This window comes from Natator depressus, chromosome 13, assembly GCF_965152275.1.
Source record: "Natator depressus isolate rNatDep1 chromosome 13, rNatDep2.hap1, whole genome shotgun sequence".
Classification (NCBI taxonomy): Eukaryota; Metazoa; Chordata; order Testudines; family Cheloniidae; genus Natator; species Natator depressus.
This window is the reverse complement of record NC_134246.1, coordinates 23,333,205-23,354,317: the sequence shown is the minus strand read 5'-3', so window position 1 is coordinate 23,354,317 and position 21,113 is coordinate 23,333,205. Positions and strand designations below refer to the sequence as shown.

General features: G+C 42.2%; 1 protein-coding gene across 5 annotated transcripts in view; it reads right to left on the bottom strand.

The window, feature by feature from the left end:
• Positions 1 to 20,808, bottom strand: part of PTPRT (protein tyrosine phosphatase receptor type T) — a 720,698-nt gene extending 699,890 nt beyond the window's left edge. For all 5 annotated transcript variants that reach the window (XM_074970228.1, XM_074970229.1, XM_074970231.1 and 2 more), the window contains exon 1: positions 20,588 to 20,808. In XM_074970228.1, the coding sequence (XP_074826329.1) occupies positions 20,588 to 20,657 (70 nt within the window). In that variant the 5' untranslated portion in view covers positions 20,658 to 20,808. The remainder of the gene's footprint in view (positions 1 to 20,587) is intronic.
• Between the last annotated feature and the right edge of the window lie 305 nt (positions 20,809 to 21,113).

The following is a 21,113-nucleotide window of genomic DNA, read 5'->3' as shown; positions in this document are numbered from 1 at the left end:
CCAGGAGAAAAAAAACTGTATTTTATATCGACTAAATATACATGATCAATCGATCTACAGGAAAAAAAATGTGCTCTGTGTGTATGTGTGTGTAGATAAAATATAAATATTCTATTACCAATAACCCTGAGAGAAATAGCTATCCGTACTTATAGAAAGTGGAAAGTACTAGCCAACTTTAATTATAGGCATCTCTATCGCTCCACATAAAATATAGATGATGGAAATATAGAGATAACAGGAGCCACCTAGTCCTTTGCAGGAGGAGGGGAAAGGAGGCAGCTCAGATAGACTAACACTTCATTTATACATCAAGTTGAAGGGGAGTGTCTCTGAATAAAGTGGTAGACGGTGAAGCAAATAAATTTCTGTTTATTTTGTGACAAAATAGAGAAGAATAACCTTGGTCCATTGTAAGTGCCCCCAATGTCTGGAAGAAATGCATTAACCTTTTTCTCGGCTGCAGTGTAGAAGTATGTTAGGCAGAAATTAAAAGCATGGTCTCACCTCACAATCCATTCTCAACAGCCTTTCAAAACTTCCATTTACCAGCATTTGTGTGCTTTCAGTCACAGCGTCCTTCTTAAAAGGACATCTTGCCAACCTATTGAAAGTCAAAATCTGCCCTGCCTACACACATCTGCTGCCTGCTATACATCATCCTTGGGATGAGGTGGGCTCCAGCACCTACCCAAACACATTCTGGCTCACTGGAACTGTGTCCCCAGCATGGGCATATATCTATGTTGCAAAAGCAGCATGAGCCTGTACTCAATCTGTTCCTGCATACACATACATACACAGCCCAGACCTACAGAGCGAATTACAGTTCTGCACCAAGGGAGGGAGGGAATGCATCTAGGCAAAACATTCAGTTCAAGGTCCTACGCATAAGACCGCTCAGTCTAACATTGTTAGAGGAAGTGCAAGAATCCTCTCTTGGGGATGGGAGAGCTTCATTTCCTTCAGTCCCCCTCCTCCACTTTCCCAACCAAAACACTCTTGTGCTCAACTCCCCCATCCCATAAAGTTTCCTCAGTGAACCTCCTGTGCTTACCCCCTCTTTAACAGGTTTCCACTGTGCTCCACTCCATGAGGGTCTTTGTGAAGTTGCCACTACTCCCCCAGTGGCTCCCACTGTGGCTATTGCGGTTCTCCTCCCTTCCATGTTCCACTTGTCTGAAAGGCAAGAGCCGACAGACATCATTGCCTCTCTGACCTCAGATGCTTTGGCCTTCTGAGGGCCACAGAGACAAGGAAGATCCATGTGTGCGTGCACTATTGGTATGTTCCTAAAGTAAGCTCTGTAAACACACAGACCACCCTCAAATTCCAGGACCAGCCCCAAACATCCCTCCCAGTTCTCTGTAGGTTTACAGGTACCATATTTGGGGCAGACAACTTCCAGCCCATGCTAGTACCAAGACAGAATTACACGGCCTTCATGCTTCAACGTATAAGTGGATCACCACCTGAGATGAGGCAAAAAAATCCACATCACCTCAAAATATGGCACAATTAGGTGCATTACTTGGGCTTCATGAGCCAAATTATTTTCTAGTATCAATGGATTCAGCGCCGTTGATTTCACTGGATCTGTGCCCACTGACATCAGCAGAGACCCTCCTTCTGAAGAACCAGCATTTACCACTGTTGGAGAATAAAAACAAGTCGCAGACTCTGAAAATACTTCACACTCCTGTAGTGCCTTCCATCAGGAGATCTCGAAGTGCTTTATCAATGCTAGCTAATTAAGCCTCCCAATAGCGCTGCGAGATAGAAAAGCAATGTATAGACTATTTACAAAAGGCTAAACCAAGGTGCCATAAGATTTACTTGCTGAAGGTAGTGAGACTGTCAGAAACCTGGGCTTCCAATTCCCAGTGCCCTGATCTAAACATTGCTTACCTATATGCAACTGGGGTTTGCTTCACACTGTGTAAATTCTTGTAAACAGGAAGTCTTATGAAGAAGCATGCTTCTCACCCAGTTTGTATATGCTATGTTCAATAGGCTGCTTTTTCAAAACCTAAAAAGGTCAGCTAAAAAACACAAGGTTTCATTTGTACCCGTGAGATTGCAAAACCGAAGCACTATAAATCAGAGAAATCTTTGATCCTCCTAGGTAAACTGGGAACACAGAGAGGGATGTAATGGACTTAATTCTGAAAGACTAATAAATGGTGAAGTACGATAAAGTGAGACTTGGGAAAAGCAAGGGGGGGGGGGGGGGCGGAAAATCTTGATTCATGTTCATCCGGAATGTATTACTCTTAAATCGTTGTCCCCCATGTAATTACATGTATTATAGATAATGTGCTTGAACTTGATTAGTTGCGATATATAATATTGGTGTAAACACTACCTTCTTCCCCCAGGATCTCTTTGGAATTAAGGCAATTTGTCTAAAAGAGGGATGCATTCATGGTGCACAATATTTTAATACAGCAGAAGCAATTCAATATTTATTCTCTGTTAAAATTTAAAGTAAAGGTATTCATAATGAGACTAAAGGGGGGGGGGGGAGTGTCAGGGTCAAGCACCATATAAATGCCTCAAATTTCACCTATCCTAACTTGCATTTCCCCATGCTATTCCATTCCTTCGTCTCTCAAGGGCACAGACTACCAGTACCTCTCAGTCACCACCATCTCTGTTCCAATCGTGGGCCTCCAGAAGGGAAAGACAATCAAGCACAGAGGAATGGGTGTTGTTGCATTGTCATTTTTCTGACGTGGACAGTTCTCCAGAACACCACAACCTTTATTTCTGTTGTAACCTAAATCTCAGTTGAATCCAGATCTGCAGAGGTGAGACTGCATTAACCCACTGCAATTCCTTCAGTCCCTTAGGATGTCTGCATCACAACAGACCTGGCAGCTGGCCTGTGCTAGCTGACCCAGGCTCATGGGCAGTCAGTCGACAAGGCTATACAGTTGCAGCATAGACATTCAGACTCAAGCTGGAGCCTGGGCTCTGGGACACTCCCACCTGGCAGTAGTGGTGCAAGTAAGCTGGTCCTGTCAGGTACTCTGCACCATTAAGACATTTATTACCAGTACACCATACTGGAAAGACACATTTTCAAGAATTAATTGTAGAGCCCTGCACAGATACAAATTTATACATGCGGATGCAGATATCCACGGAAAGAAATCGGTATCCACTGAACCGCAGGGCTCTCCCGGGAACCACAGTGGCGAAAGGAGCAGAGCATTGGGCCGCTGCTCCCAGGAACCAGCGCCCCGTGCCGGCAGCTCCTCTGACACAGCTGCACCGCCCCCAGCCCTTCCACGCAGCTGCATCTCCGGACAGGGCTGGCTCCAGCTTTTTTGGTGCCCCAAGCGGCGAAAAAGAAAAGAAAAAAAAAAACGATTGAGCTGCCGCCAAAGTGGAAGGGAGGGAATAAAGGCCTCGCCGCTGAATTTCTGCCGAAGACCTGGACGTGCCGCCCCTTTCCATTGGCCGCCCCAGGCACCTGCTTCCTTCGCTGGTGACTGCAGCCGGCCCTGTGTCTGGAGTCTGTATGGCCCTGTCAGAGGACAGGGAACATTTTTTTGTGAGGGGAGGTTGGGGGGGGGGCGGGGGGGGCACAAGTGGTACCATACAGGTAAGAGTTAAAATCTACTTGCACCACTGCCTGTCAGGGTCCCAGAGCCCAGGCTTCTGCCCACACCTGAACATCTACACTGCAATTTTAAAGCATCACAGCCTGAGTCAGCTGACACAGGCCAACTACAGGTGTTTTAGTGCAGTGTAGACATACCCTTAGTGATCTACTCTATTGCAAGCATCAGACAAGCTACCAAAATGACTGACCCACATCTTCACAAGAGTTCTCTAACTTGTAACAAAAACTTCCCAAAATCCCAAGAAGCAACTGTGGCAGCTAAGGTCCAGCCAGGAGGAGTGAAGCAGTGTAAGAGCTGCTACAGCAATTCTACGACATCAGAGGTTCCCCCTACACTGGAATGATCCTCCCATGGCTAGTCATGCCAGCTTTAATGCAACTTTGAACTGACAGCGTGGCACAAAGGAGGTACAGCACAGCCCAGCATCCGAACAAATATGATTTTAGTGAAGGAGTCACTAGAAATTCTCTTTCCTATGAGCAGTAGATCTTGCTTGAAAAAAAAAAAAAAGTTACAGACAAATGCTTTAAATGTTGAATTCAGATCCGTTCTCCTCTTCCCTCCCCCAACGCACCCTCCTCCCCCACATACTATTGTTGCAGCAAATAGGAGAATTTGAAGGGATACTAAATAAATTCAACCACCTTTATGGCCCTAGGACATGGACTGATTTGCATAGTTAGTAGGTACATTTTATAAGAGTACCAGGCACACCCCACTGCTGCTATAAACACAGCTCATTTCTAGAATATAACATGGTAGCAATCAACGGGCATTACATGAAACACACTGGACGCGGGAGGAAGGGATGGATATTACATATTGGTCATAAAAGGGAATAAGACAACAAAGGAAATAGATTGGAAGCCTGAGGATATAAATAATAATTTTAAAAAAACGAACAAGTTTGGAAAGAGCTCATTATTTGTACTTCTTACTGTGGCAATAATTTAAATGCTCAAAACAATAACAGATAAGGAATGGAATTCGAGTTAATTTTCTGAAGACCTGAGTCCCCTTGAATTAGTTGATGAAACAACACAATCCGTTTTCTTGCCTCTTTTTTGTTCTTTAAATGGGATTTGAATAATCAATTACTCAATTTAATTGCAATAGCCCTGGTTTCTCCCTACAGCTTTCTACAATTGCAGCGAAGGTGAACAAAACACAGGATGACATTAATTGCATGCAAGATGTTGGCAAAGGGTATAAAACGGTCACACCATGAGGTGTCATGTAGAAAATTCTTAGTTAAAGAACAAACAGGATCTTTCTGTATCATATTATAAATAATTATATGTATAAATAAATAAAAACACTATGTTAAAAGAAAGCTAAGGCTGCAGAGCTGAGCACTCAAAAATTAGGAAATGCCAGAATTAAGATTACCTATGTAATCTTAATTAAACCACCAGCCACACCCCCACCAGGTGCTTAATACAGTACTTAATTACATGCTCACTTGCTACTTTTTCCACAGAAGCCCTGCTCATTCACTATACAGGATGGACTGTTCTCATTGAAAGAGCAGCTATTCAATATCCTGTTTTATCCTCATCATTTAACATGTGGTTCTATGCCTTATATGCCGCAAACCATTTCAAACCCTGCTCTGAGGATAGAATAATTAGTTTCCTCCTGGGTTTATCTTGGGTGCTTGCTTCACAAGCATTAACTAATACATTTGCATGACACTCCTCTGAGGAGAGGGGCATTACCATCCCCATTTTACAGACTGGGAACTGAGGCACAAAGAGATGGAAGTCAAAACTGTCCACTAATTTTGGATCCCCAATTTGAGGCACCTAGGTTTCCTCAGAGTACTTTGCATTATACAGCATTTGAGTGTACAAAGCCCAGCTCCCATTGACTTCAGTTTCAGCTGTGATCGCTCATCACTTCTGCAAATCAGCTCCCAAGGTATCAAACCAAGCACCCAGAAAATGAGGAACACACAATTAGTGACCACCCATGGAAAGTTTAGTTTAAGTGACTTGCCAGTCATCACACAAGAACTCTCCATTCTCTTCCTGCCATCATTGCTGCATTCACTACACAGCTTCCAAGTTTTGCAACAAATGAAATAGGGGGTCTTACAGACAATAGCCTCCTTCAATATACAACCCTGATTCATCTCTACAGCAGGTCCATTCAATGCACTGAATGAGGCAGGGAGCTAGTGGGGAAAAAATACTATGTACTCATATAATTAAGAGGATATCGTAATAATGCATATGCAGAAGGGGGCTGATTTAAGGGTGTACATGTTCTCTTAACATAGTCTGTGTATGTAGGACACATATTGCATGAGTGGATAAACAGAGGAAATTGTTGGTCTGATGCAAAGTCTATTGATGTCAAAGGACATACTCCCACTGTCCTCTGTGGACTTCAGTTCAGATGAATTAAAACAGCTGAAATGACAGCAGTAAGGTATTGTTCATCGTCATATTTGTTATATGACAATTTTGTTTTATTGCTGCTCCTAATCCCCCTTAATCATAAGAATGACACTGAAGAGTTCTTCGCTAAATTTGTCTTCTCTATTCATGATTCAACCATGCTAGTTTGTTATTGCACGGTTATTATTAAGAAGGCAGGAGTGCCTTCATATTTATATTTTGTTTTGCTTTTTTAATAAGAAGGGTGAGTGGTTGTCATTCTTCAAATGCTGGCCCCCCAAAATAACATCGATAGATCATGCAAACATATGACTAAAAGACATGTTAGCATTGGGGCCTGCTAGTATTATTAGAGAGGCATAAGGTTAGAAACAAAGACTCATTAGATATTTCAGTCCAATTCCCCAGTAAGTGCAGAATTGTTCCCTGTATTACATATTCTACTCTTTCAAGCAGTCTAAAGTTAAATGGCCCAAGCAATGGGGTTTCCACCACATCCCTGGGAGACTATTCCACAGCCTTACCCACCTCAGTGTCAAGATTTTCCTGATGCTTCACCTAAAATTTCCCTTGTTTAACGTTATCCCATCACTCTACATGCCTACTAAATAATTCCTCTCTCTCTTTAGTGTTCAGATCTTTCAAATATTTGTCAAGTTATCCCCCGTCCATCCCACCCTCAGCCATTACTTAGCCAGGCTAAACATAGTTAGCTCTTTTAATCTCTCCTCACAAGTCTAGCCCCCTGATCATTTTGACATACTCTGAGCTTCTAATCTGTCAATTATGGTAATATAGTTCCCAGTGCTGAAGGCAATGTTTTCAGGTGCAGTGATACAACCACCATGTAGAGAAGGGCTATTTTTCCCTCTTGGGTATGCAGCTTAACACTGTATAGGCTGCTTTTTGCCTCTAGATTTAATTCCATAGTCATATCTAAATTGCTGTGCACTCTCACATCTAAGTCCCAGCATTAACACCTTTCAGGTTCCCACCCACCCACCGAATATAAGTGTGTGTTTATTTCCCATGGATATATTACAGTAGCTTTCATTTTCCCCAGCTGCAGCTAATTTAGTTTTTTCTGCCTATGATTGTAACCTCTCTAGGCACCTTGTTATTATTTCTCCATCCTCATCAGTATTTGCAATCCTCCCAATTAGGTATCTGGCAAAATTTATGAAATATGCTGTTTACTTCTCCAGAACATTAAGGAAGATGATAAATAGGACCGGGATCTATGTGTATTGCTTGCAGCATCCAAACAGACAGCTTCACTCAACTGAAAATATTGTTACGGGGAAAAGAATCAAATTCTTCACTAAAATCTAAATACACCTACTGCGCTCCCTTTGTCCACTTCTTTTTTTTTTTTTTGTACAATCAGGCTTGCCTTGCAAGATTTATTCAAAACCCACACTACTTATTGCTAATACTCTCAAGGGGCTCAATCTTGCAAAGTGTCAGGTACCCCAGACGTATATTGAAGTCAGTGAGAGCTGAGGATACAGTCAGCGTTTCACAGCAGAACTTGGTACCTTGCACAATAAAGCACTGAAATGTTTTTTTCCTTCAGTACTTATTCTGCTAGAGATAGAAGTTTGATGCTGGGAATTAACATCCCATAAAGCTATCTTCTTTCATTTTTGAAAATTGGCACCATGTTTGCTTTTCTCTAGTCTTTCAGTGACTCATCAGCACAGACAGCCTCTGAGTTATGTAGACCTCAAAAAAATGTGGGAGATCTTGTTTAGATGCGGACAAACCTCGGAACAGCATCAATACTGTGTCCCATAGTATTGTTTGTAAGCATGCATCTAAACATTTTGTATATTTACTAGAACTGCATCAACGAACAGGAACATAACAACGGCCATGCTGGGTCAGACCAATTGTCCATCTAGCCCAGTACCCATTGTTCACACTTGTAGTTCTACTAAATGTGCATGTAATTCCAGACTAGGTATATTACTTCACACATAAAACAACATATGTAGATATGTTATATTAAAAAAACCCAACACATTCTTCTAGGAGGGATATTTTTTGCTTTGTAAGTTCATTTAGGGGCAATTAATTATGCAGAGTCTATTTCCCTCTCCTCTCCATAATGTCTGATTTTCTCAGGCTCTAGGGTTAATCTGTGCCAGTAGGGACAGCATGTTTCCTTATTTGTGAGCTTGCCACCCCTTTGCTGATTTCTACCATGTGCTGACCTCTGCTAATATGCACAGTGACCCCCAGATACAAATGCCATCTGAGCCCTTGCAAGGAGTTTAGGAGAGACAGTTGTTAATAGACACAGCAATCACAGAATCCAAACCAGAGTGTTCAAAACCTGAACCAGTAACAAGGAAAAATCCTGTCAACGAGCTGACAGAGTTGCGTTAAGGAATCGTACTGACCAGGAAAAAAAAATAAATTAATAAAATGGTACATTTGCTTTAAAGAGACATTTTCAGCTTAAAATCAGGTGTTGTAAAACACAAAGCTTATGTTATTTGTAAGACCTTATTTTCTAAATAATCTAAAATCCAATCTAATTGTCAACATTTATACACTTTGATTACTCTTAGCATCTCTTTCAGCTTGGACTCTAAGACTTGGGCTAGGCACTGTCCTAGAAAATGACAATCCAATAGGGCTTCAACATAGTTGCATATAAAAATGTTAAATAGTAATGGCACAATTTATAATCAGTTTCAAGTTCCTTTTATGGGACTAAATCCTGCAGAGTTTAGTAGTGGTGACCCCAAGAAGGTTCTATAGAAAATTAATACGTTTCTGTTGTAGAAACAACATGAAGAGAAATGTCATTTGTGTAAGTTTTGAGCCAACACAGAGTTTCATAGCAGGATGAAATTGCTTAATAAGTTCTATAAGTAGGCTTGGAAGGATTAGATTTTTGTTGGTAAATGATGATTTCACCATTCACACACAACCTCAAGAAAAATATTTTTTGTGATCATCATCAAAATTTACAGCTAGGCAAAGTAAGAAAAAATGCTGCTTGAGAATTTATTAGAGTTTGATTTAAGGATATTTACCTTGTAGACTTTGACATGTGATATTGACAATTTGTGTCTTAACAATTATGAAGGCTTCACTTTTTTAATCTCAACATATACTGTCATTAAATAATTATCTGACCCCCATAATTTCCCACAACTGTGAAAATGTAAATAGATAAAAATAAAAAAATACTTAACAATAAACATTGATATTATCCATCAGAATTATAAAAAATACAAAATCAAATTCTTCCAAGACTCGCTATAGGCTAGCTTAAAATAAAACCTATAGGATTCTACAGGGGGTTTTCCTACTAGATTCTACAGGGGGGTTTTCCATAAGGGTCAGATTCTTAGTGCTGTAATGTTTTGATTTTAGTCATTGCAGGGAAAATGTCAGTGAAAAGAAAACTATTTCATTTCTGGAAACATTTCTATTCGTCTTAGGTTTTATAAAAGCTTGTTTTCACAAAAGTTTAACGTTGGGTCCATTTTAACTAGGAAGCGTCCAAGTAGGCAGCGTCTCTGGCAATAACTCTGTGTGTGTCATATGCAATATGTCTGGATTTCTGGCAAGCAAAACAACCATGGCTGCCTGTTTACCTTCCATGCTTTCACAAGCTGGACCCAAGCAATGGGCTTAGCACTGCTTCAGCAACATCCATTTCCCCTAAAGGGAATGAGTCAGTGCTGGCAACAAGCAGTCAGGACACAGAGGCAGAGGGCAGAAAACTAGAAACCACTGACCAAGGGGTGTTTCTGATCAGAATGTTATGCCTTGTTTAGCCAAGGCCTGGAGGGAACAAAAGTCTCTCTCTCAAACTTAATATTTTGCTTTTTTGTGGGGGCTGGGGTTAGGGAGGAGGAAAAAAGCAGTCCCCTTCAGCTCGCTGACAGACAGATTGCCTTCTAGATGCTTAATTTTATTGGGCTGCCATCTGATGCTATATGCTCACACCTGGGCTGCCTGGCATTGACCTCAGAGAATAGAGCAGAAGGATCCACTGAGGTTTTCAATTCTGCTACTATTACAATGACCTACTAGGGTACAGAAATGCACTGGATAATACCGAATTTCAAAAGAGTGAAAATACTGAATCAACTCCTTGCTGTTTACATGTTCACGCTTAATCATTACTGGAAAATAAATATCACGCAACTACAGAGTAAATATAGGAGTATCAACAGAGCTGAGTAAACACCAAAACAAAAACAGGAAGTGAATTCACTCTGGTTGTGCTCGAGATGCTCTTTTCTTTGCTTGTCATGGATATTCTAGCAAACAAGTTCGCTGGCAGCCTTTATTCAGCAAATAATGAAGGCCGTTCATGCAAAGTGAATTATGAATCTGTAAACATGAATATTTATAGTGAAGACCTGATTCCAGGAGATAAACTCATCCAATTAGAGAACAGAAATTCTACGATGTGACTGGTATGTTCAAAGTTATCACCACATCTTGGCTTTCAGCCTAAAGGTCAAAAAATTATTCAAAGATGTCATTTTTCAAGTAATTTTGGATAGCAGATAAGCTGGAAGAAATCAGAAGCTGGGGCAGAGGCAGAAGTCAGTCTCAAAATCCTTGGGCCCCAGGAACAGTATCCCAGTTGTGTTTTGCAGTTTGAACCCTGGACATTATTTTCTGTCTGTTCTGACTCCCCTTGAAGGCCAAGACTATAGCAGGGTTCAAAAAAGAACTTGATAAGTTCATGGAGGATAGGTCCATCAATGGCTATTAGCCAAGATGGGCAGGGATGCAAAACCCTGCTCTGAAGTGTAGCCTCTGTTTGCCAGAAGCTGGGAATGGGTGATAGGGGATGGATCACTTGATGATGACGACCTGTTCTGTTCATTCTCTCTGGGGCACCTGGCATTGGCCACTGTCAGAAGACAGGATACTGGGTACAGGGTACAAGACAGGAAGTCTTTCATACAAAACCTAAAAATAGCCAGTTGAAGGTAATGTTTGTGCTCCATTGTTCTTAAGGAACAAAATAAAATCCACAGCAAGGAAACTTTTGGACACTAACTTATTGTGGATGGCATGGGGATATGCATGTACACATGCTGTGTTGAGAGGAGGGTAGCAACTCCACTTGCTAGATTAGATGGTATGTGAATGGATTAACTACAGAACATATTTTAGGCTTTAGTGATGGTTGTATACCTTAATTCAAAGTAAGAAGTGATTTTTTTTTTTAAATCAAGATGTGTCAGGTGTACAAGACTCTCTGTCACAGGGCCTCCAAAACAACTTTGAAAGTAATAATTACTCCCATCAAAGCATTTAACTCACCTCAAATTATATTGGAAACACAAAATAAACTCTATGCTGTTACCATGTAAGTGGGTGAATGTTGACAGAAAATCCGTGTCCTGAAGAAATGAAGTGTCATGGAGAACAGTTTCCCATCTGGCTGATGGGAATGTTCTCTTTGCTCACATACTGAGTGCTGCTGTGATTCCAATCTAACATATGTCTACGGGATGTCAGTTTCTTCCATCCCCTCTCCTCCTGCCTCCCCTAGTTGGTTCTTACCATTCACACGCTCCCTGTGAGAATTCACCCCTTTCATCTTTCCCTTTAATTAAGAAAAAAAAATGTTAGTACTGCCACTCCCAGCCCCACCGCTTTGACTAATAAGGGAAAACCCTGAACATGAATGTGCAAAATATAGTCGCCCTGTTTGCACATCTGTGGGCCTCTTTTCATCTGTGGGTCTTCTGCCGGCATTACCAGAGCGCCTGGCTTTAATTCTAGTGGATTGGGACATGGGGCTATTAAATAACAACAAAGCCTAACCCTGTGGGATTGCAAGAGTCAAAAGCATGAAATCCCAGCAAAGATATCCAAAGTACCAGGCAGAAGCCTGCTCCCCTTGAAATCAATGGAATTTTTTCTCCCGCCACTGACTTCAAGGAGAGGAGAGAGAAGGATCAGAGCCCAAGATAACACTACAGTAAGTGTTGCTTTACAACGTTATGGAGAGCAGGCAGGCTAGCAATTCGTCTTTGTTCCATGTACACCTTTAAAAGCCTAGGTTGCAGCCAACTCACTTGCAGCCACCAACTCACTTGCAGCCAGGAGCTCTTCCCTGAGGTTTTACATACTGTCACTATCTTGGCTTGAATTCAGGATCATGACAAGGCTGTGAATGAGAAGCAGCCATGGTAAACTCACCCTTTCCTTTGAGAGGTCAGATATGAAGAAATTTCATCTGACAGCAAAGTACAAAGCATGGGATACTTTTCGTAAAGAGAAGGCTCAAAGTAACTTCTGCTAACATCTTTTTTCAGCCAGGAGCTGTAGGCTGTTCAAGCAGCCTCATTGGACAGCGTATACCACACACATCATCAGCCATCAAATTCCACAGCCTTTCTGGAAGATGGGACTCAAAATACCAAGGGATAGAGCCAGGCTCCACCTCCTTAAAATCCATGCACTGCTTCAGAAGCTCAGTCATTTTATAACCACTGCACCACTCTGAACTGTGAGACGGAATTCATTTGGATTCTGCTTGAAGTCCCAAGCCCACAGTCCCAGCAGGAAACAAGAAATCAAGTGGCTGGCCCTGAATTAATTTATAGGGACTAATTAAAAAAAAAGAGAAACGCAGAGGAGACTGAGTGTCAAATAGGCTCGTTCTTATTGGGGTTTTCTTCCTCTCTGCTTGCTAAACCTTCCTCACAGGTGCATAAGGTCCATGCTGCCCTCCCTTTTCCGTTTCCCCAGTGCTATGCTAGATAATAAATAACACTTTACTTATTTAGTGCCTCAGATCTTCAAAAGGACTTTAAATACCTTAACTGATTCATCATAATCTCTCTTCTAAAATGTATAAATGCCCCGAGAGCCAGACCGCAGTCTATCCAATATTTCAGAATGACAATATGATAGATGGCATGCATTTGATCAGACATTAAAAAACAAGCGGGCCTGATTAAAAGATGTAGGGTCTGATTAAGACAGAGGAATTGTCTCACTACCATGAAGAAACAATCTTGAGATTTTGCAATAATAAGCAGCAGCAGCTTATGATAGAATTACACCATGACACACGGACAGATTGTGATGCCCTTACTCATGGGCACAGACCCATTCACCACTTAGGTAAGTCTTCACCAGTGAGAGTATGGGCTCTACAATGTTTCAAAGGAGCGACCAAGAAGGTGGAGGGTGAATGGCATTTAGAAAATGGAGGCTAGTCATGGCGATGCAAGGCCTATATCCAGAAAGGCTGAGGATGCATAAACAGAAAAGTAATGCCTTATTGAAAGGAGCAGGTGCCAACCAGGTGAAATTCTACCCAAGTAGCATTTACATGGTGATGGGATGTGCTGTCAGAAGCTACCACACGAAAAGTTTAGCAAAAGCTATAGAACTGGAGGAGAAGAATGCTTCAATGGGAAAAACAATTCTGTGGTTCAAGTCCTCCAGTTTAAATGGCTGTATTTTAAAGAATCCTTATTGAGGTTACAGGGACAAACCATCCTGATGTGTAGAAAGAATAGTAAATATGGCAGGCGACCAGCTTGGCTTAACAGTGAAATCCTTGCTGATCTTAAACACAAAAAAGAAGCTTACAAGAAGTGGAAGACTGGACAAATGACCAGGGATGAGTATAAAAATATTGCTCAGGCATGCAGGAGTGAAATCAGGAAGGCCAAATCATACTTGGAGTTGCAGCTAGCAAGAGATGTTAAGAGTAACAAGAAGGGTTTCTTCAGGTATGTTAGCGACAAGAAGAAAGTCAAGGAAAGTGCTTCCCTCATTCAGTAAGGGGCCCACAATCTAGGGACAGAGGATGTGGAAAAAGCTAATGTACTCAATGCTTTTTTTGCCTCTGTCTTCACGAACAAGGTCAGCTCCCAGACTACTGCACTGGGCAGCACAGCATGGGGAGGAGGTGACCAGTCCTCTGTGGAGAAAGTAGTAGTTCAGGACTATTTAGAAAAGTTGGACAAGCACAAGTCCCTGGGGCTGGATGCGCTGCATCCGAGAGTGCTAAAGGAGTTGGCTGATGTGATTGCAGAGCCATTGGCCATTATCTTTGAAAACTCATGGCGATCAGGGGAGGTCCTGGAAGACTGGAAAAAGGCTAATGTAGTGCCCATCTTTTAAAAAGGGAAGGAGTAAGATCTGGGGAACTACAGGCCAGTCAGCCTCACCTCAGTCCCTGGAAAAATCATGGAGCAGGTCCTCAGGGAATCAATTCTGAAGCACTTAGAGGAGAGGAAAGTGACCAGAAACAGTCAGCATGGATTCATCAAGGGCAAGTCATGCCTGACTAACCTAATTGCCTTTTATGATGAGATAACTGGCTCTGTGGATGAGGGGAAAGCAGTGTACGTGCTATTCCTTGACTTTAGCAAAGCTTTTGATACAGTCTCCCACAGCATTCTTGCCAGCAAGTTAAAGTAGTATGGGCTGGGTGAATGGACTATAAGGTGGATAGAAAGCTGGCTAAATCGTCGGGCTCCATGGGTAGTGATCAATGGCTCCATGTCTAGTTGGCAGCCGGTATCAAGCGGAGTGCCCCTAAGGTTGGTCCTGGGGCTGGTTTTCTTCAATATCTTCATTAATGATCTGGAGGATGGCGTGGACTGCACCCTCAGCAAGTTTGCAGATGACACTAAACTGGGAGGAGTGGTAGATACGCTGGAGGGTAGGGCTAGGATACAGAGGGACCTAGACAGATTAGAGGATTGGGCCAAAAGAAATCTGATGAGGTTCAACAAGGACATGCACCACTACAGACTAGGGACCGAATGGCCAGGCAGCAGTTCTGCAGGAAAGGACGTAGGGGTTACAGTGGATGAGAAGCTGGATATGAGTCAACAGTGAGCCCTTGTTGCCAAGAAGGCCAATGGCATTTTGGGCTGTATAAGTAGGGGCATTGCCAGCAGATTGAGGGACGTCATTGTTCCCATCTATTCGACACTGGTGAGGCCTCATCTGGAGTACTGTGTCCAGTTTGGGGCCCTACACTACAAGAAGGATGTGGAAAAATTGGAAAATGTCCAGCAGAGGGCAACAAAAATGATTAGGGGACTGGAACACATGACTTATGAGAAGAGGCTGATGGAACTGGGACTGTTTAGTCTGCAGAAGAAAAGAATGAGGGGGCATTTGATAGCTGCTTTCAACTACCTGAAAGGGGGTTCCAAAGAAGATGGATCTAGACTGTTCTCAGTGGTAGCTGATGACAGAACAAGGAGTAATGGTCTCAAGTTGCATTGGCGGAGGTTTAGGTTGGATGTTAGGAAAAACTTTTTCACTAGGAGGGTGGTGAAGCACTGGAATGCATTACCTAGGGAGCTGGTGGAATCTCCTTCCTTTGAGGTTTTTAAGGTCAGGCTTGACAAAGCCCTGGCTGGGGTGATTTAGTTGGGGATGGTCCTGCTTTGAGCAGGGGGTTGGACTAGATGACCTCCTGAGGTCCCTTCCAACCCTGATATTCTATGAAATGAGCCAATCTGTGCTGTCCAGCATCAATGTTATGGTGTACAGTAAAATCAGGACACACTGCAGTCAACTCCGGAATTACAACCTAAGGCTGGCTAATGCCAAACATATTCAATATAAGAGCTGCACACATCACGGAAGTGAAATTCACAACTTCCAAGCCAGCATGAAAAGTATGAAGGGAATCTCACATTGGGCAATCCAGACCAAACCTTCAGTTGGGTGCTGATTTCCAAGGGCTGAGAACCTCTTCTTTGGAGTTTCAGTAAAAAAGTCCTCATCTTCAGTTACACTGAGATGCAAGATTTCAAACCACCTGATTACAGAAAATGGAGGCAGCAGGTTTGGAGCCGCTTGCATCCAAAGAATTACAAGGAAATCCATCACCTTGCTTCCTGTTATAGATAATACAAATACTTTGCATAAGCATACACACTCCCAGTCTCCTTTCAGCCACAGATCACAGAAAGCATTGCAAATATTGATCAGATCTCAGAACAAGTACCGTAGGCAAGTATTATTCTTATTCTTTCAGATGAGTGAATAAGCCCAGAGATAATTAATTCAAATCACCTCAAATGTTGGGTGCTTGATTTTAGATGCCTCTCGCCTGATATTCAGAAATGCCAAGTTATGTTGACTTCAAATGGAGTTAAAGGTGTTTACTTAGCCCATAGACTTAAAATGTTCAAACATCAGTATCCAAAGCCATATAAGACAACATTCTTCCCTATATTCGGTGCATCCCATTCAGCCCAAAAGCAACACTTACCAATTGTTCTATTATCTCTTTGTTAATGAGATAATAAAATAACCACAGCAGCAAAGCAGATACCAGTCAGATCAGCTCATTACACTCCTAATAATTATCATAAATAATCAAAATAATAATGATGAGCATTGAAAGACAATACAGGGGAAATTATGAAGAGACATTGATGTAGGGATTAATCCTTCAAAGCTCAGTAGACTGAACATATCAATTTATTTTATTTTCTTCTCTTTGGTTAATAGGTTTTATACACAACATGAATACTTGTTCCCATAAGAAACAATTCTTGTCCTAACCCCATTCTATAAATTCCACAAAGCCTCATATCTACATCTCTGGCACCACCATTGTTTCGAGAGTAGCAGATCACGATGCCTTATTTAAAGAAGATACCACAGTATTCTATAGTAATCATCCAAAACCATTCCCATAACATTACTGTAAAGTGTAGGGATTTGGGACTATACAGGGAGGACACTGCAGGATTCCACAATTAAAATTTAAAATGAAAGAAACAGGCTGGAGTGGGGCATACATGAGGTTGGGCATTTTGCAAAAGAAACAATGGGTTCTGACCTGGAGGTTGAGAACTAGCTGGGCTTTACCACACAAAGACTTTTTATTGTGGCTGTGGAAAAAGCACCTTGTTTAATATTAATTGTTCATTTATTTGGGGGGGGGGAAGGGAATCAAGCCAGCCAGGAAGAAAAATAAAGTTGAACTGTGCTGCTAACAGTTCCCCAGAGGGAGTGGGAAGTGATTAGTGAGTTAAATGGCTACATTGTTAACAATTGCCACATAGAGTAGCTTATGCTGTAAAATCCATTTTTCGCTGCCAATTTGCTAATCTGTTTACATATCTGCTAGTAAATGAATTAATCACCCCTAAATCTCTCTCCAGCCTCCCCGCTTTTCACTTTCCCACATACACCATGTTCTAACACATCATTTGTGGTTTTGGTTTTATGGTCAGACATCAATCTTTGAAAACATACATGCCCAAATGCTCAAGAGCTCCACTACAGCAAAGCAAGGTAAAAAGAAGGGCATCTGTGATATAATCAACACTGCCATCAAGAGAAACAATAGTGTCAAAGTAATGTGGCCACTGTGTTCAGGGGAACAATCCCCGTGCAACCTACTGTCCCAGTTTTCCCCTGAATGTTATGTCAAGGTTGTAAATCTGCAGGATTTCCACAAGCAATAAGAAGAGCATATCAAAGAGCACAAGACAGTTGTAGGGATAACTCCATATGTCAAAAGGAAGAAGAAAATTGCCGTACACACACAGGTATTTTAAGAGAAAGTATTTCCCCATAAGGAAAGTCCCTTATCTTCTGAAATGAGAATCATCAGTTGCTAGATGCACTTGAGATTTTACTGCTGTGTATTCTAGTGAAAAGTAGTTAGAATTAATTAGATTTGGAACCTACAGCAAGAAGAGTTTAAAACCTCAAGAGCAGATCTGCAGTGTTATAAATAAAAAGAGGTGTTCGAAATTGTGTGCAACTAAAAGTAATTGGTGAGAGAAGAGGAGGAAAAATGTTACAAATAGCGCAAGGCAACAGTTGTATTAAGGAGAACGGCCAACAAAGGGATTTAAAAGGTCCCCGGGTATTAAACAAGTAGTACAAGCAGGAAACCAGTATCCATTTGTTACATTTCCACCAGTATTTCTGATACTAAGTTTTATGGTGCAGCATTGGAAAGTAAGTGGGCACGACAGGAAGGGATTCAGTGTTGTTCTGCCTTGAACACTGAACTCTTGGCTTCCCCCTTTTTACATGCGTTACCATACAGAACAAACAAACAAAAGCAACCCATTTCTTGCACAGTGACTTTTCAGAATGTTTAACAAAAGGCTGCTGAATAAACACATTAAGCATTAAAAAAATCGTTCCATCCGCATGTAGTCAAGAGGTATTTGCATCCGAATAGTTATGAAGACAGCACCATCTGATGGAAGACAGCAAACGTGCATGGGATACAACGGACGGAATCGATCCCACAACTTGATCCTTAATTGAAATCCAACCGAGGGGCAGGGTGCGGGGACATTCTGCCCATTTGCTTTTATTGTCAGAATCTTAGCTGGGCGAATTGGTTACAGGGCATTAAGAACTCAGCCTTTAAATGTAATCTAAAAAGAGGCAACACTTTCCATATAACCTCATCCGTGGAAGTGGCTCAGCAGTCATATTTATATGTATAAATAAGATCATTTCATCATTCTGAACAACAAGGCAGGCATTAGAGTGGGAGGTGAAAGTTGACATTCACAATCAGGCAGATCAAACACTAGCTTTCCCACTTAGCTAACGATGATAATGGAATATTTCCATCCTGGTTTGGAAAGGATTAGCCATTTGCTTCCAGTGCACCTGCATTTGCTCTGCGCCTTTTATGGTACCGTTTATTCTCTCCCACACCTACGTCCCCCTTCCACGAAAAAGTTTTCAATTTTACTTAAAAATGGATTTTTTTTCTAAGCATGCGAGCTAAGTGATTCATCAAAGGGGAACACGAGCCTAGGGTCTAGCCCCAGTTTAGGTCAACCTCAGTCCTATATATCCTGAAATCACATTCAGAACAGTCATTAAAAAGGGGTATTTTTTTTTAAAAAAATACCATAAGCTCCATAGATAGTTTTACTCATGAAAGGAGCTATTTAGCAAGGTTACATTTCCCAGTGGTTTTTAATAAATCTGATAACATGTGCCGTTGCTTAGCAATCTAAATATAAATTTGTTATTAAACAGCATTGGAGTGATTTGCGCCTGTACCTCACAGAGCTGAATGGGAGCTCTCCTACCGACTCAGCCAGCCTCACGCCAAACTTTCTTTAAAACGATTTCGCAATGGAAAAAAATGTCTTTCAGCTTTACACATGGGTCTGATTGCCTGGTCCCCATTTGCTGAGCTGCCCAACATCTATATCTTAAAGAAGCCGGATAAAAGTCATTTGATCTCTCTTAGCATCTTCATTCCTCACCATGTCAGGAGCACTAAACCCCGGCGTGCTGGGCACCCCCGCTGAAGGTATGGAATGTAAATGGCCGAGCCTCAGTGGGTGAGATTTATCATCTCCAGTCCACAAACGCAGTTAGGAGCAGGGAAGTCGCCTTTACTCATCTTAAACATTCAGGCAAAAGAAAGCTGGGAAAGGGGTAAATACAGGGTGAGGGGCAGTGTGTGTGTGTGTGTGTTTTAAAGATTTGCTAACTGAAGCACAAGAAAATTGATTCCACACCACCAGGGAAAGCAGAAATCACTCCCCCACTTTTGATCCACCTGCAAAATGGGGAAAGAGGCAGAAAACTAGCTCAATGGACACCTATCATCTTGAAGGAATTCCAGCTATACTTAAGGAACTTGGGGGGGGGGGAGGGGGGAAGAGAGAGAGACGGCTACTATTAGGTTACATACAGTCTCTCTCTGCTCTAAAACAGTCTCCTTACAGATTAAAATAACCGAGATCCTGAGAAGTCCAAGTATCTCAGCCATCCAGAGAAAGTTAATCAAACTCTGGGATCCCCGGAGGGCAGGGAGCAAAAGCTGCCAGTGAACTTCTAAAAAGTGTTGCCTAACTTTGGTTTAAAGGTACCGTCTAGTGACTTGCAGCGCGGTGGCACGTTTTCCCCAAGGCTCACCCCTGCCTTTGATTCAGAACAACTGTTTACTATAAAAAGGACCCAACTGTCTTGACCCCAAGAATGAAAGGGACGCTTTCATTTCACACAAGCCACAACTTTTAAAGAGACATACCCCTCCTCAGAGAGAGAAAATATGTATGTTTATAAAACCCATATCTCTTGTGGAGGCAAGCAAACAAAACAAACCCATTAAAAAGGGAGTTAGTGTTGAGGCACTATTACGACTTTGAAGACAAACATCATTCTAAAGGACTTTTAATAGGATTGCTCTTTTCCTTGCCATCCGCTGGGCTTTGATGAGACAAATCTATTCTTTCCAGCCCATGATCCTTCAGAAAAAGCTCGAGGTGGAAAAGGGTAGAAGAAAGAGTAGGGCAGATCCCACATAATTCAATACATTGCATCCAGCTCTCCCCTGGCTTTTGTATTTAACCCACCACGCCGAAGAGATGCACGCGAAGAGCAAAGCAAGCAAATCACTGCAAAAAGGCAAACTTAACCCCACACAGAACGTCCACACAATCCAGCCCCAAACAGACACGTTGCGGTGTATTGCCACCCCCTTATCGCTGGCTCACTCTCTGCCCCCGGTTAAGTTGAAAGCCTTCGCGAGGGCTGCCTACAGAACAAGTGAAGAATGGATGAACTCACCTGGGAAGACCTGCCCCTCTGCTTTTTGCAACAGCTGCACCAGAAAGACAATTGTGGCAATCCGATTCATTCTTTATTGGAGTTCACATTCCCTCCCCGCTATAGCAGTGCAGCTGTCTCTCTGTGTGCCTGGCAAATATCCCCTGCATTGGTACATCAGAGAGTTGGAGATGTATCTCCGAGCTGGAGCTGCTATCCTGATCTGATGAGTAGCACAAACTGATTGAAGAAGGGGGAGGGAAAGCAGGGGGAGGGGGAGAGAGACAGAGACGAGAGATTTCCCCTGAGTCCTAACGCCTGCCTTTTCCTCTCCTTTTCTCAGACAGCTCCACACCGTCACTAACCAGACTTCAGCCGACCTCGGCTACCGACCCCATTCTGCACTCCTGGCTTTTGTTCTGACAGAGGGTTGCCCACAGGGGAATCAGTGTAATTAAGACCCTTCTGCACTGAAGGAGCAGCAAAACTCCTGCACCAAACCGGGGTTGGGGATTTACAAAAATAAATACAGAGCAGGAGACATCGG